This window comes from Sorex araneus, chromosome 10 (genome assembly GCF_027595985.1).
Source record: "Sorex araneus isolate mSorAra2 chromosome 10, mSorAra2.pri, whole genome shotgun sequence".
NCBI classification, from domain to species: Eukaryota; Metazoa; Chordata; class Mammalia; order Eulipotyphla; family Soricidae; genus Sorex; species Sorex araneus.
Window position 1 is genome coordinate 55,210,321 of NC_073311.1, and position 13,603 is coordinate 55,223,923.

General features: G+C 52.8%; 1 protein-coding gene across 1 annotated transcript in view; it reads right to left on the reverse strand.

Moving 5' to 3' along the window:
* Positions 1 to 1,336: 1,336 nt before the first annotated feature.
* GUCY2C (guanylate cyclase 2C) overlaps positions 1,337 to 13,603 on the reverse strand; it is a 60,807-nt gene continuing 48,540 nt past the window's right edge. Inside the window, exons 21-27 of the mRNA XM_004611369.2 lie at positions 12,342 to 12,500; positions 10,923 to 11,115; positions 9,189 to 9,363; positions 7,238 to 7,336; positions 5,584 to 5,678; positions 3,753 to 3,829; positions 1,337 to 1,888 (exon numbers count right to left, since the gene is read on the reverse strand). Of these exons, the coding sequence (XP_004611426.2) occupies positions 1,717 to 1,888; positions 3,753 to 3,829; positions 5,584 to 5,678; positions 7,238 to 7,336; positions 9,189 to 9,363; positions 10,923 to 11,115; positions 12,342 to 12,500 (970 nt within the window). The 3' untranslated portion in view covers positions 1,337 to 1,716. The remainder of the gene's footprint in view (positions 1,889 to 3,752; positions 3,830 to 5,583; positions 5,679 to 7,237; positions 7,337 to 9,188; positions 9,364 to 10,922; positions 11,116 to 12,341; positions 12,501 to 13,603) is intronic.

A 13,603-nucleotide genomic window follows, 5' to 3' on the forward strand; every position in this document is an offset into this window, starting at 1 on the left:
TGTGCCTCTGGGGTTATCCCTTCTCACCGTTCCTCCTTGCAGGTCCTCTGAAGGTTGCTGGTATGAACTATCACTTCTTTTTGTTCAGGGCCACCGCCAGTGACTCTGGGGGTACCTTCCGGTCTGAGGTCCTCACCTATGCAAAGCAAGTGACCTGCTCTTGAGGCACATCCCCGTCCCTGCTGCTGGCTTTGCTAACCCAAACATGCTCTGACTCCCTTTTGGGGTAGAAGACCCAGTTCTCATGGGAGCCTCCCTCGATGATGGGTGGATCCCTTTCCAAGAAGGGTTTCCTGTCACGCTTCACCTTCTGAGGGCACCATCACCTAGGTGTGGTCTGGGGTGTTGATCCTGATTGGCGGCCTCTGAGATTATGGGTTTGGTGCCTGCTGTTTCGTTGGCTACTTGTTCTTGCATTGTTCTAACTTCTGGCGTTCCAACAAAGGTCTCCAAGACAAGGAATGTAATATGGTCCCAAAGCGGATGGAACCTATTTTGTTGAATAGTTTTTGCTTGGGCTAACTTGCACACTGTAATTATTGGGACTTTGCATAATTTGATGGATTTTAGTAGCATCTGAGAAGCCCCGGGTTCCCAGTACCTAGATTCCGTCATCAGTCACGTGGAGATACTGCTGGATGGCCAGTCAGGCCATGGGAGCTTCTCTGCCTCCTGCCTGATTGCTCCCAGATCAGATACTAAGACCCTCACAGGCACCGCGCCTGTCTGAGTGAGGTGGGGCTTGGTCCCCTCAGCTTCCCAGCACTTTACACAGACTCAGTAAACCCTATCCTCACCTTATATCTAGCAAATGCTCTTTTAAAAATCAGAGCTAGGGGCTGGTGTGATAGTACAGTGGGTAGGGTGTTGGCCTTGCACGCAACCGACCTGGGTTCGATCCCTGGCATCCCATATGGTTCCCTGAGCACTGCCAGGATAATTCCTGAGTTCAAAGACAGGAGTAACCCTTGACAACTGCTGAGTGTGACCCAACACCCACTCCCCCGGAAGAAAGAAAGAAAGAAAGAAAGAAAGAAAGAAAGAAAGAAAGAAAGAAAGAAAGAAAGAAAGAAAGAAAGAAAGAAAGAATGAAAGAAAGAAGGGAAAGAAAGGAAGGAAGGAAGGAAGGAAGAAAGAAAGAAAGAAAGAAAGAAAGAAAGAAAGAAAGAAAGGAGGAAGGAAGAAAGAAAGAAAGAAAGAAAGAAAGAAAGAGGAAGGAAGAAAGGAAGGAAGGAAGGAAGGAAGGAAGGAAGGAAGGAGTTTGCATGTAGCCAAACTGTTATATCCCCAGCACCACATAAAGTCCCCCAAGTACCGTGAGGAGTGATCCCTGGGAGCAAGACAGGAAGAAGCCCTGAGTACTACTGGGTGTGGCTCCACAAATCAAAAAATCAAATAAAAAATCAGAGTTAAATATAATTTAATGGAAAAAAGGCATCTAACATGTAATGTGACAATGGGGGGAAACCCCCCCTGGTGCAGAGCAAAGGAAAGAGCCCGTGGACACAATCAAAGTGAACCCCAGAATCTGTCTCCAGAGAGCGCTTCTCTCGGGCTGCTCCTCGGGAGGAAGGTTCTGGAACCTGGGAGCACTGGCAGAAGCCAGTCCAGGCGCCACCGACCCTGGCCCAGGCCGAGCGTGCGCATCCGTGTCCCCGGGGAAATGGGGGCTTGCGGGCCCCGCCCCGCCGGCTCAAGTCCACAGGCGTGCCGGGCTCACAGGTGGGTGGTCTCCTTGTCGGTGGTCAGCTGCAGGTACTCCAGCGCGCCTTTCTTGTAGCTGGCCACGCGGGGCACTTTGCGGTTTCGGACCCCTTCGACCTGTCTCTTCCGTAAGGAGTTGGCCAGCATGTCTGAGAACTCCGCCTGCAGGCGCTGCTGATTCTCCCTGGGAGAGAGGGGGGACAAAGACACGTCGAGGGGGTTCCCGGAAGTTTCCTGCCGGACCTTCTGTTCCACACCCGACGTGTGCCAGCCGCGCGCCTGGTGCTGAACTCAGGGGCCCGGGGACTCCGAGGGCTCGGGGCACGGGCAGCCCTGACCCCAGGGTCCTGCTTGGACCGCGCGAGCCCATTCCTTACAGGGCAGAGGCGCGAGAGGTTGCCCGGAGGCCTGGCCCTGCGCGGGACCCTAAGTCTTGGGGGCTCCACACTTGTAGCAGGGAGCTTGCTAGGGAAGCTCAGCTGGTTGGGGCCGTTCAGGCTTTGAAATAACAAGCTCAGGTGCGGAGTCAGGGCTCCTGCACCCCAGCATAAGGGGGTGGTTTTGCCGTCTCCACCACCTGCACCCGGCTGCGTCCTGGGGCTTCTCTGCCACAGTGGAAGCCACTTGACCGAATTCACTGATATGTGACTGACTAACAGTTCGGGTCCCTGTTGCAGGAACTGAGACACGAGTATTACATCCGAAACTGCGTCTTCCTCATCTCAAGGGGCAGAGTTCGAGGAAGGAGCAAAGTGCCAGTGTGGGGCTGGGAGAACTCTGTGTCATCTGAGAGTTAGCAGAGCACTGCAGGATCTGGTGGTAGGGGTGAGGTGCAGAGGGCGATCAGCAGGGGTGAGACATAGAGGCATAAGTGGGGTGTAGAGGGTGGTAAGCAGGGGTGGAATGCAGAGGGTGGTAGGCAGGACTGAAGAGAGACTCCTGCAGAGGGTGGTAGGCAGGACTGTGGAGAGAGGCAGGTAGGGATGGAGGTGTGGAGTGTGGTGAACAGTGCTGGGGTGTGGAGAGTGATAGGCAGGGGTGAGGTGCAGAGGGTGATGGGCAGTGCTGGGGTGTAAAAGGTGGTAGGCAGGGGTGAATTGGGAGGGTGGTGGGCAGTGCTGGGATGTGGAGGGTGGAAGGCAGGGGTGAGGTGTGGTGGGTGGTAGGCAGGGGTGAGGTGGGAGAGTGGTAGGCAGGGGTGAGGTGTGGAGGGTGGTAGGCAGGGGTGGAGTGTGGAGGGTGGTGGGCAGTGCTGGGGTGTGGAGGGTGGTAGGCAGGGCTGGAGTATAGAGGGTGATGGGCAGTGCTGGGGTGTGGTGGTAGGTAGGGATAGGGTGTGGAAGGTAGTAGGCAGGGCTGGAGTGTAGAGGGTGATGGGCAGTGCTGGGGTGTGGTGGTAGGTAGGGATGGGGTGTGGAGGGTAGTAGGCAGGGCTGGAGTGTAGAGGGTGATGGGCAGTGCTGGGGTGTGGTGGTAGGTAGGATGGGGTGTGGAGGGTAGTAGGCAGAGGTGGGATTTAGAGGGTGGTGGGCAGTGCTGGGGTGCAGAGGATGGTAGGCAGGGGTGAGATGTGGAGGGTGATAAGCAGGGGTGAGGTGTGGAGGTGGTCGGCAGGCAGGGCTGGGGTGCGGAGGGCCCCACTGTCTGACCCTGACATGCAAGAGGGGGATCCATTGTTCTCCTGAGCACGCTGGGAGCCTTGGCTTCTAGCTGCCCAGCTCAGCAGGCGTCTTCCTTTCTTTGCTTTTTTTCTTTTTTTGCTTTTGGGCTACACCCGGTGATGTTCAGGGTTTACTCCTGGCTCTGTGCTCAGGAATTACTCCTGGTGGCGTTCAGGCGACCAGATGGGGTACAGGGGACTGGACTTGAGCCAGCTGCCGGTGAGGTCAGCGCCATCCCCACTGTACTGTGGCCCGGCGCCCAGCCCAGGGAGGTTTCTAAGCCTCTGGGTCATCTCTTCACTACATCCTGCCTGGCAGAGCCCAGCGGCACCCCCGGGCAGCAGACGGGCGGCCTGTGGGGAGACAGCAGCGCCCCCTGCAGCTTACACGGAGGGCGGGGTGGGCAGGTTGCACTCCTGGTCCTTGATGCCCGTCAGCCAGTAGGTGGTCTCGGTGCCTCTTCCCTGGGGAGACAAGAAAGTGAGTAACTTCCCAGGGCCCTGTCAGAGCTGGCCCGGAGACCCTGCACACCCCCTGTCCCCCACTCTCATCCATACCACCCTTTCCTGGCAGGCTCTGCGTTCATGGCAGACAGACAGACAGACAGACAGAGACTCACTTCCAAGTGCCTTAGAAATTAAGCCTCCGGGGCTGGGCATCTGCTTTGCTGCTTTGATCCTGGCCTGAGCACAGAGCTGGGAGCAGCCCTTGAACACCATGAGGTGCAGCCCCATAAAAAAATAACAGGGGCTGGAGCAATTGCACAGCAGGTAGGGCACTAGCCTTGTATGCAGCCAACCTGGGTTTGATCCTCGGCATCCCATATGGTCCCCTGAGTAATCTGGTTACCAGGAGGGATTCCTGAGCACAGAGCCAGGAGTAATCCCTGAGCATCATCAGGTGTGAGCCAAAAAAAAAAAAAACTAAAGAACAATAAATGAGTTTCCTAATCATAAGACAGGACTTTTTTCTTACTCAAAAGTTTTCTCTTTTCGTAAGAGACTTTTCAAAGCTCCAGGATTACATTGCAAGAACTCTACTTTAAAAGGGAAGGAGGCCATGGGGCCCCATCCACAGCCTCTGGCCCCATTCTCTGCACCTTTCGAACTGGTTTTGCTATAAAACATTTTTCAGTCTTCCCAGTATTTTTATTTGGTTTTTTTGGGGGGGTCACACCCGGCAATGCTCAGGGGTTACTCCTGGCTCTGCACTCAGGAATCACTCCTGGTGGTGCTCAGGGGACCATATGGGATGCTGGGAATTGAATCGGGTCGGCCTCGTGCAAGGCAAACACCCTACCCGCTGTGCTATGGCTCCAGCCCCAGTCTTCCCGTCTTAAGAGGGTGCACTCACATAACAGAACACGCACGTCACAAACACTGTGTGCTGTGGCTGGACCCACCCGGCGCCTGTGAGTGAGTGGAAACTCCCTGTGAACATTGCACACGGCTAGAGCGGATATTTAAAAGAAAACTTGGAGGATTATTTATTTAAAAACCACTTGCTACATCAGGCCACTGCACTCAGACTGTGGCAAGCTCTGGCCACTTCTAGTTTTGTGTGTGCGGGGAGGGTGATATTCTGTGCAGAAAACGTTCCTATGGGAGAAATTGTCTGCCATAGAGGCAGGGGAGGGCGGGGTGGGGTGGGGGGTGACACTGAGGACATTGGTGGTGGGGAATGTGCACTGGGGGAGGGATGGGTGTCTGATCATTGTAGACTGAAACTCAAACATGAAAGCTTTGAAACTGTCTCTCACGGTGATTCAATAAAAACAACAAAAGAAGAAAATGCTCCTAAGAAGACCTCAAAAATGGAGTGGAAAGTACCACATCAGGGGCTCCCCCTGGCAAGGCAAGGCTCCCCAGGACTCAGAGAACCACGCTTTGGGTGACAGTCCCGTTGTGGGCAGCCGTGGACCTCCGAGAGCCTTGTGGAGTGATGGGCGGTGGGGGGGGGTCTGTGGCAGCCGCCGGGGGTCATGCAGGAAGTCTCAGCCGGGCCTCTCTCTTCGGGCCCCCCCTGGCCCCCATGACTGCTAAAACGCACGAGCCCTTCCCGCCCGCAGAGGAGAGGACAAAGGAGGTGTGGGGTACGTTGGCACTGACGGGCCCCATCCGCCTCTGCTATTAATACTGCTCAGGTGCGGGTTCGAGACGCACCCAGGAAGCCCACGGAGCTGGGGCCGGGCCGGGGTCCGCCTCTGTGCACTACTCACCTTTAGGTACGTCTCCCCCCTGACTTCGTACAGGAACTGGCACTCGGTCCTCTTCAGGATGGCGATGGTGGAGCCGCTCACGTGGATCCTTAAGGCTGGAGACGGACAACAGGGCGTGCGTGGGGGAGGTCGGGGAAGGAGGTGACCGAGGGAGGGAGGGCGGGCGGCCGGGGGACCTGCGGGGCTCCTCGCCCCTGGCTGTGCCCAGGCTGGGTGCTTGCAGGGTGCTGTCTGAGGGGCTCGGGGCGTGGAGGCCACGTGATGAGGCCGCTGAAGGTGTCTAGAACAGTTAGGAGATGTCCCAACAAGGACATGCCCCCCCACCGACGTCTCCTCACCATTTCTCCCCCTGTGGGCCTGGGCAGGACTTTCAGCATCCCTGCTGGCTCCCCGCTACAGAGGGACACGTTAGCCCGGAAACCCTCCCGGGTTCTAAGGAATCACCCGTGTCCCCTGGCTGGGGCGTTCCAGCCTTCTCCACAGCTTAGGTAGGACCCTCGGAGTGCCACTCCATGACGCAAGCCCTTCCCTTCCGAGAAAGGACGGGGGTCTGGCACTGTTGGGGGGCGCTGAGTGCACGGACTCCCCTGGTCTCTCTCCAGCTCTGAGCAGCCAAGCCCTGGCCCGGCACTGAACTTGGCTGCAGGTAGGAACACGCCCCGGAGGAGCTGAAGTATTGACCGCAAAGAGAAGGCTCGGGAGAGTTTCGAGGTCTGGCTTTGCTCAGACGTTACCCTTCACGACAGGACGGCCAAGGCATTTCCAGTCTCATTCTCCGTCTCCCTCCCCACATGCCCATCCTGGTGCCCCAGAGGAAAGCAATAAGGCGAGTAACAGCAGCGCACAGGCTCGCTCACGGGGCAGAGGCTGGCTGAATGCTCCGCTGTCTCATCTCAGACCCTTCCAGAACCTCCTGAGCAGGACCGGCCTCCCTCCTCCATTCACCTCTCCAAATTTCCAAAAAACTGGAAGCTACTTCCAGTTTTCGCGGTGACTACACAGTGCTCACTCTGACCTGAGTTCCGAGTCAGGGTTTCAGTCTCCACCTGATTCTTTCCTGTCACTGTGTCTCTAGTAAAAAGCGGTACCTGGTGTTGGCTCAAGGACAAAATACCCAGAGACCGCGATGCTTTTGTGGGCCACACCCCCTGCGACCAAAGCATCTGTCAAATAGACATGGATATGTACTGGAATCTTCTGCCCCCACCCAGCTCAGTGCCTCCACCTAGTGGCGAGAATGCAGTATAGGCAGGTGCATCACTGTATCACTGTCATCCCATTCATTGATTTGCTCAAGCAGGCGCCAGTAATGTCTCCATTCGTCCTAGCCCGGAGATTTTTAGCAGCCTCTCTTTACTTGTCCTTCCCAACAGTGCCGCATTGGAGCTCTTTCAGGGTCAGGGGAATGAGACCCATCGTTGTTACTGTTTTTGGCATGTCGAATACGCCACGGGGAGCTTGCCAGGCTCTGCCATGCGGGCAGGATACTCTCTGTAGCTCACCCGGTTCTCCGAGAGGGAGAACTGGACAATAAGAGGTGCTGATCCAGGGTCCCAGCCAATCGGAGAGATCCTTCCTCATCCCACACCGCCCGGACCCTGGAACCCTGCTGGAAGGTTCTCGGTCTTCCCGGGAGAGCAGTGCCCCTTCTTACGCAGGCCAGTGGACTCCATCCTGGAGGCCGTGTTGACCGTATCCCCAAACAGGCAGTAGCGCGGCATCTTGATGCCGACGACTCCAGCGGCGCAGGGACCTGGAGGGGTGGGGGAAATGAAAGGAGGCAGATTGGGGTGGTGGGCAGCCACTTCTCGGGGTGATGGTGGTGGTGGTGGTCACACTGCGGAACTGTCCTCTAGGGCGAAGCTGCGGAGGCTGCGGAATGTGGACCCAGAGGCTGGCTTGGTGGGAAGAGACCTGGGCGCCGGCACCTTTGCCCAGCACGAAAGCCCAGAGACCCAGCGGCAGGAGGTGGGGTCTCCCCAGGGAAAATTGGGAAGGAAGGAGAGGGTCGGGGAAGGATCAAGACTGGCAGAATCTATCTGTGGGGCAGGCTTGGGCGATGGTGGGAAAATTTGAAAGAGTGGTGGTGGGAAGGTGTAATGGTGGTGGGATTGGTGTTGAAATATTGAATGTAGAAGGAAACACCAAGTAGAGGATGTTGGGAGGATCCATTCGGGTTGGAAGATGTGAGCTGAAAGTGGACTATAGACCGAACATGGTGGCGACTCAATACCTCTATTGCAAACTACAACACCCAAAAGGAGAGAGAACAAAGGGGAATGCCCTGCCGCAGAGGCAGGGTGGGGTGGTGGGTGGTGGGGTGGGGGTGGTGAGAGGGATACTGGGATCATTGGTGGAGGGGAATGGGCACTGGTGGAGGGATGGGTAAACGGTCACTGAGTGAAATGCAAACACAAAAGTCCATAAGTTTGTAACTGTACATCACAGTGATTCTCTAATGAAAAATTTAAAAAATAATAAAATATATAAGAAATATTGAATGTAATAATTTATTGTGAACAACTTTATGAAAATTTTTTTAAAAAAGCGTCACACAGCTGCAGGCTACCATGTGTGCTGAGGCTGCACAGCAGACCCAGGTGATTCTTTCACTTAAATCAAAGAACATTTCTGGAGCCAGGGGCAGCCCGCTCTCCCCTGCACATCGCTGTGCCTCGTGAAACACAGGACATTCTCCAGCCAGGCAGGCTGGGCGGGAAGGAGAGCTGCTCAACCGAAGAATTTGTAAGAAGCAGCTGCAGGCAAGGGGCTAACGAGTTTATTTTATTGGGGGGCTGGAGGGGTAGGGTCCCCCCAGCGGCACTGCTCACGGCTATTCCCTGTTTGGTGCTCAGGAGGGGCTCTCTGGCAGTGCTCTGGGGGCCATGTGGTGCCGGGGATGGAACTGGGGTTCGCCACATATAAGGTGAGTGCCTTAACCCCTGGACTATCTCTCTGGCTCCAAAGGGTTAAGGATTTGAAAAGTTAAAGATTAGCTCAAGGGGCCAGAGCGATAATACAGCAGGGAGGGCACTTACCTGGCACACAGTCAACCCATTTTGATTCTCCGCATCCCATATGGTTCCTCAAGCACTGCCAGGAGCAATTCCTGAGCGCTGAGCCAGGAACATTACCAGTGTCCCCCTCACCACACACACACACACACACACACACACACACACACACAAGATTAACTCCAAAGTTGTGAAATCGGGTTTAATAGAGGTGTATCATTGGTTTTTTCTAGTTCCCATGGTAGATTTTCATCTCTGACCTTCATTTGCATTTTTTCTGGGAGGGGCTTTTTTTCCCCCTAGGGGCTTCCCAAGTGGGGCTTGGAGACTCAACCCCCCACCCATGACAAATGTGGCCAGCCTGACCTTAACCCTAACCCTAGCCCAGGACCTAACCCTGACTCTGACCCTAACCCTGACCCTAACGCTGACCCTAACCCTGACCCTAACCCTAACCCTAACCCTGACCCTAGCCCTGACCCTAGCCCTGACCCTAACCCTGACCCTAACCCTGACCCCAACCCTAGCCCTAAGCCTAACCCTAGTCCTGACCTTAACCCTAACCCTAACCTGTGCCGCTCCACTCCTTACCCGAGTGAACCCCAATGCGAATCCACACCGGGAGGCCAGGAAGATGCTCGAGCTGGAAGGTGCCCATGAAGCTGAGGATGTCCAAGGCCATCTTGGCGATATCTATCGCATGCCGGTTGCCGTTCCTCTTGGGCAAACCACTCGCCACCATGTAGGCGTCGCCAATGGTCTCCACCTAGGAAAGACGCCGTTTCTCATCAGCAAACCAGCCCCTCCAAAAGAGGCAAGAAATTCTGCAGAAGCCCATCATCACAGTTCAGACTCCTGAGAACTTAATCTAAGCAGTGCCCTGGACACTTGCTGGGCCCAGGGCCAGACTAGCTCTAGCCCCAGGATTTTCAAAGGTAAATCGATGATAAAACAATTCGACAGCAAAGCTCTCTATGACAATCGTCCAGAGGTGGTGACCATTCTCTAAATATCTAAGTAACTGACTGGACCTGTGCAGTTTTAGGAACACCGTTCATTACCAGAAAAATCATAATTTATTTCAGCCACACTTGGCAGTGCTCAGGGGTTATTCCTGGTGCTCTGGGCTCAGGAATAATATCAGATTCATCCAGTAGTTTATCAGCATTTGGGAGGTCAGACTGGAAGTGAGTCTTGAGGGCTTGAGGATGGCAACTACATGCAGTTGGCCATGCGCAAGGCAAACACCCTACTAACCATACTCTCTCTCTGGCTCCTGGCACATAATTTTTTATGTAATATTACTTGACAAAAAATTTGTCAGTTTTTTTAAAGACATAACACACATTCTTATTGCTTGTGAGTCTAAACTTTTTTTTTCTGTAATAAGAAGTAGGCATATAAAAGGGTATACTATACATATCACTTAATGAATGACCCTCCTTTTAGTTTGGTTGCAAGATCAAGTCTAGAGTTCATATATATTGATCATATTTATTGTTCATATTTGCTGATTTGTTTGGATTTGCTTTTCTAGCATTTTCTAGCCAGCAGGAACTGTTAGCATGGTTTTCTGAACTATCCAGGGTGAGGCTTGAGCTCAGACACCGTTAAAAAAAGAAACCTATTGGGGAATACTGGACATTACGGCAGACATATGCATGACTTCTAAATGGTGTCTAAGGAACAGTTTTTCAGGAGGACCTTTTATTTTACTACGTTAGACATTAATACCATCACGTATTCTAAAGCAAACACCTGGCCAAGTTGACTATCTTTTATGAGGTTGCGGTACAGGGAGCAAACGGGGATTAGCACAAAGAGTTTCGATTCTAGAAATACTTATTGCAAATGCTCAGCTGCTTTTCCAACAAAAAACGGGAAGTTCAGTTGTCGCTTTGCCTGGCACTGGTCTGCATGGGAGCTGAGTTATACAGCCAGTTCTGAACTCACAGGGTTTCTTCCCGGAGTCTGTTCTGAAGGATGCACAACAATGACAAAAGGGAACAAGCAAGACGATCCCTAACTCTTTGTGTTTAGGTTGAACATCGCTCCCAGTTTAAAGGTGAGTGGGGAGATGCATTTTCTCTCAGCTGAGACCTGAGAACACACTCCTGATAGAATTTCCTGTTGTTTCTCTCATATGGTGTCTGAATGTTATGGGGTTATTTGGGCCGCTGACCCGCCTTAGTCTTCCACTTCCTGTTTTGCTCAGATTCATCCAGTAGTTTATCAGCATTTGGGAGGTCAGACTGGAAGCGAGTGATTCCAGCTCTCTGTGCAAGGAACCCTCTGATCCCTTTGGCCTGGAGATGCATGGGGTACCTTGTACACATCATGGTGATCAAGAATGTGGTCAAAGCTCTTGTAGATGTCGTTGAGCATGTCCACCACTTCCATAGGGGTGCTGTGCTTGCAGATGGTGGTGAACCCCACAATGTCACTGAAATAGATGGTCACCTCCTCATAGAGTTCAGGCTCCACGATGCCTTTCTCCTTCAGAGACTTCACCACTAGCCTAGAGAAGGAAGAGAGAGGGGGAAACACACCTTGAACTTCAGTAAACTCAATAGCAACAGTAGCAACTATCCACCAGGAATTCTAGAATTTGGGGGTTTCCAGTGAATGGGTGAATAAAAAGATGGAGCATATATACCATAAAGGTGAACACACATACTGTACATGCAAGACACATGTTTTATTTTTACTCTTTAAAAAATATGTTTTACTTTATTTTAGCCACCATAGTTCGGTTTTACAATACTGTCGGTGGTAGCGTGTCATGCATACAACATTCCAACACCCCTCCCCCACCTGTGTCCATTCCCCTCCACTGTGATCTCCCTCACCACGCCCCCCATCTTTTCTGCCTCAACCATTCCCACCCCACTTCCCATCTCTCACTGCCCTGGGAATCTCTGTTCTGTAGACCAGTGCATAAGGACTGTCACTGTCACTGTCATCCCGTTGCTCATCAATTTGTTCGAGCGGGCACAAGTAATGTCTCTCATTGAGAGGCTGGAGCGATAGCACAGCGGTTGGGCGTTCGCCTTTCACGAGGTCGACCTGTGTTCTATTCCTCCGCCCCTCTCGGAGAGCCCGGCAAGCTACTGAGAGTATGGAGCCCGCATGGCAGGGCCTGGCAAGCTCCCTGTGCATATTGGATATGCCAAAAACAGTAGCAGTAACCATAAGCATAAGGACACATTTTAAATTTTATTATTGTTAATATTTTGCTCTTTGGGTCATACCCGGGGATGCTCAGGGGTTACTCCGGGCTCCGCACTCAGGAATTACTCCTGGCAGTGCTCGGAGACCATATGGGATGCCAAGGATTAAACCCGGCTCAGTTGCACGCAAAGCAAATGCCCTGCAAATGTACATGTGATTGCTCCGGCCCCAAAGACACATACTTTAGCTCCGATGAAGAGAAGCAGGTTCAGACTGCCTAGGTATTTGACTATAAACCTGTACAGAGAAGTGCACATAATGTCTACACACTTGCCCGCTTCCTCCCTCTCTGCTGACTGCCAGTTTCTCCAGAGCCAGGAAGCAGAACCTCTTGCACCGAAGACTGAATCCCTGTAAGCCAGAGGATCCCACTTTTCTGTCACAGCCAGAGGTTACCTCCCCGGCATCTTTACCACGGCCTTGCTCATGAGCACTGTGGCACTGTGGCACGGCCATCCCGTTGTTCAGTGGGGTGGAGCTGTGGGCCCCGGGCCCGGGCAGCAGCCGCCTTACCTGGGCAGCAGCATGAAGTTGAGCCTGTCCGCTCTGTCCCTCTCGGCCTTGTACAGCTGCGTCCTTTCCTCCACCAGGTGCTCCAGGTTCCTCGAGTACAGCTGCAGGCGGCGGATCAGGGTGTCCATATAACTTTCATTTTTTTGGTCATGAAAAAGGCTGCGGGTAACGAGAGACACAGAGCTGGGCACATCGTTTAGAAAACGTGACATTGGGCCAGAGGGTAGGTCAACTGCACACAAGGGGAACTCAGCCCAGACAAGAGTGAAAATAACCTACAACACGGTAAGAACTTCTGGCGCTGGGAAAAAAATCAACGCAGACTTTTCTTTTTTTACCTTTTGGGTCACAGCCAGTGATGCACAGGGGCTACTCCTGGCTTTGCACTCAGGAATTACTCCTGGTAGTGCTCGGGGTATATGGTACATGGGACGCTGGGAATCGAACCCAGGTTGGCCGCGTGCAAGGCAAATGCCCAACCCACTGTGCCATTGCTCCAGCCCCAATGCAGGCATGATTTTAAAGAGAAACAAGGGTAATCAATGGAGTTAGAAGGAGGACAAATGCAATATTCCTGAACGGCCAAATGGGTCCCAAACTCACTGAATTCCTAGTCAACCGCATCAACTATATTTGCAAGAATTACCCAAAGGCAGGGCGAAGAGAGTACAGTGCAAAGGGAGGACACTTGCTTAGCATGGGGCTGACCAAGATTTGCTCCCTCGCGCCCCCTATGGTTCCCTGAGGCCCTGCCAGAATTGATCCTGGCATGCAGAGCCAGGAGTAAGCCCTGAGCTCTGTTGAGTGTGGCCCCAAAGCCAAAAAACAAAACAAAACAAAAGAATCATCCAAAGGAAAAAAAAGAAAAGTAATTAACATATTAGAATGCAATGGCATATTCCAGTGTCATTAATTATCAGGGTGGCTAAATACATAGGAAAATGCTTCATTTCAGGCAGGCTGGGGGGCGGGGGGGTAACTGGGGACATTAGTGGATAAAACAGACACGGGTGAAGAGATGGGGATCAGAACATTGGGCCCCCAAAGCTCAATCCTGAATAACCTGATAACTTTGTAGTTCATAATGATTTAATAATAGAGAGAGAGAGAAAGAGAGGGAGCGAGAGAGAGCAAGCAAGAGAGAGTGAGAGAGAGAGGAAGAAAGAGAAAGAAAGAAAGGAAATGAAAACATTCCTCTGTACTATGAAAAAGAGAAGCAAAAATTACAGTCTTATTCAAATGTTCAAAACCTGTGGTCATCT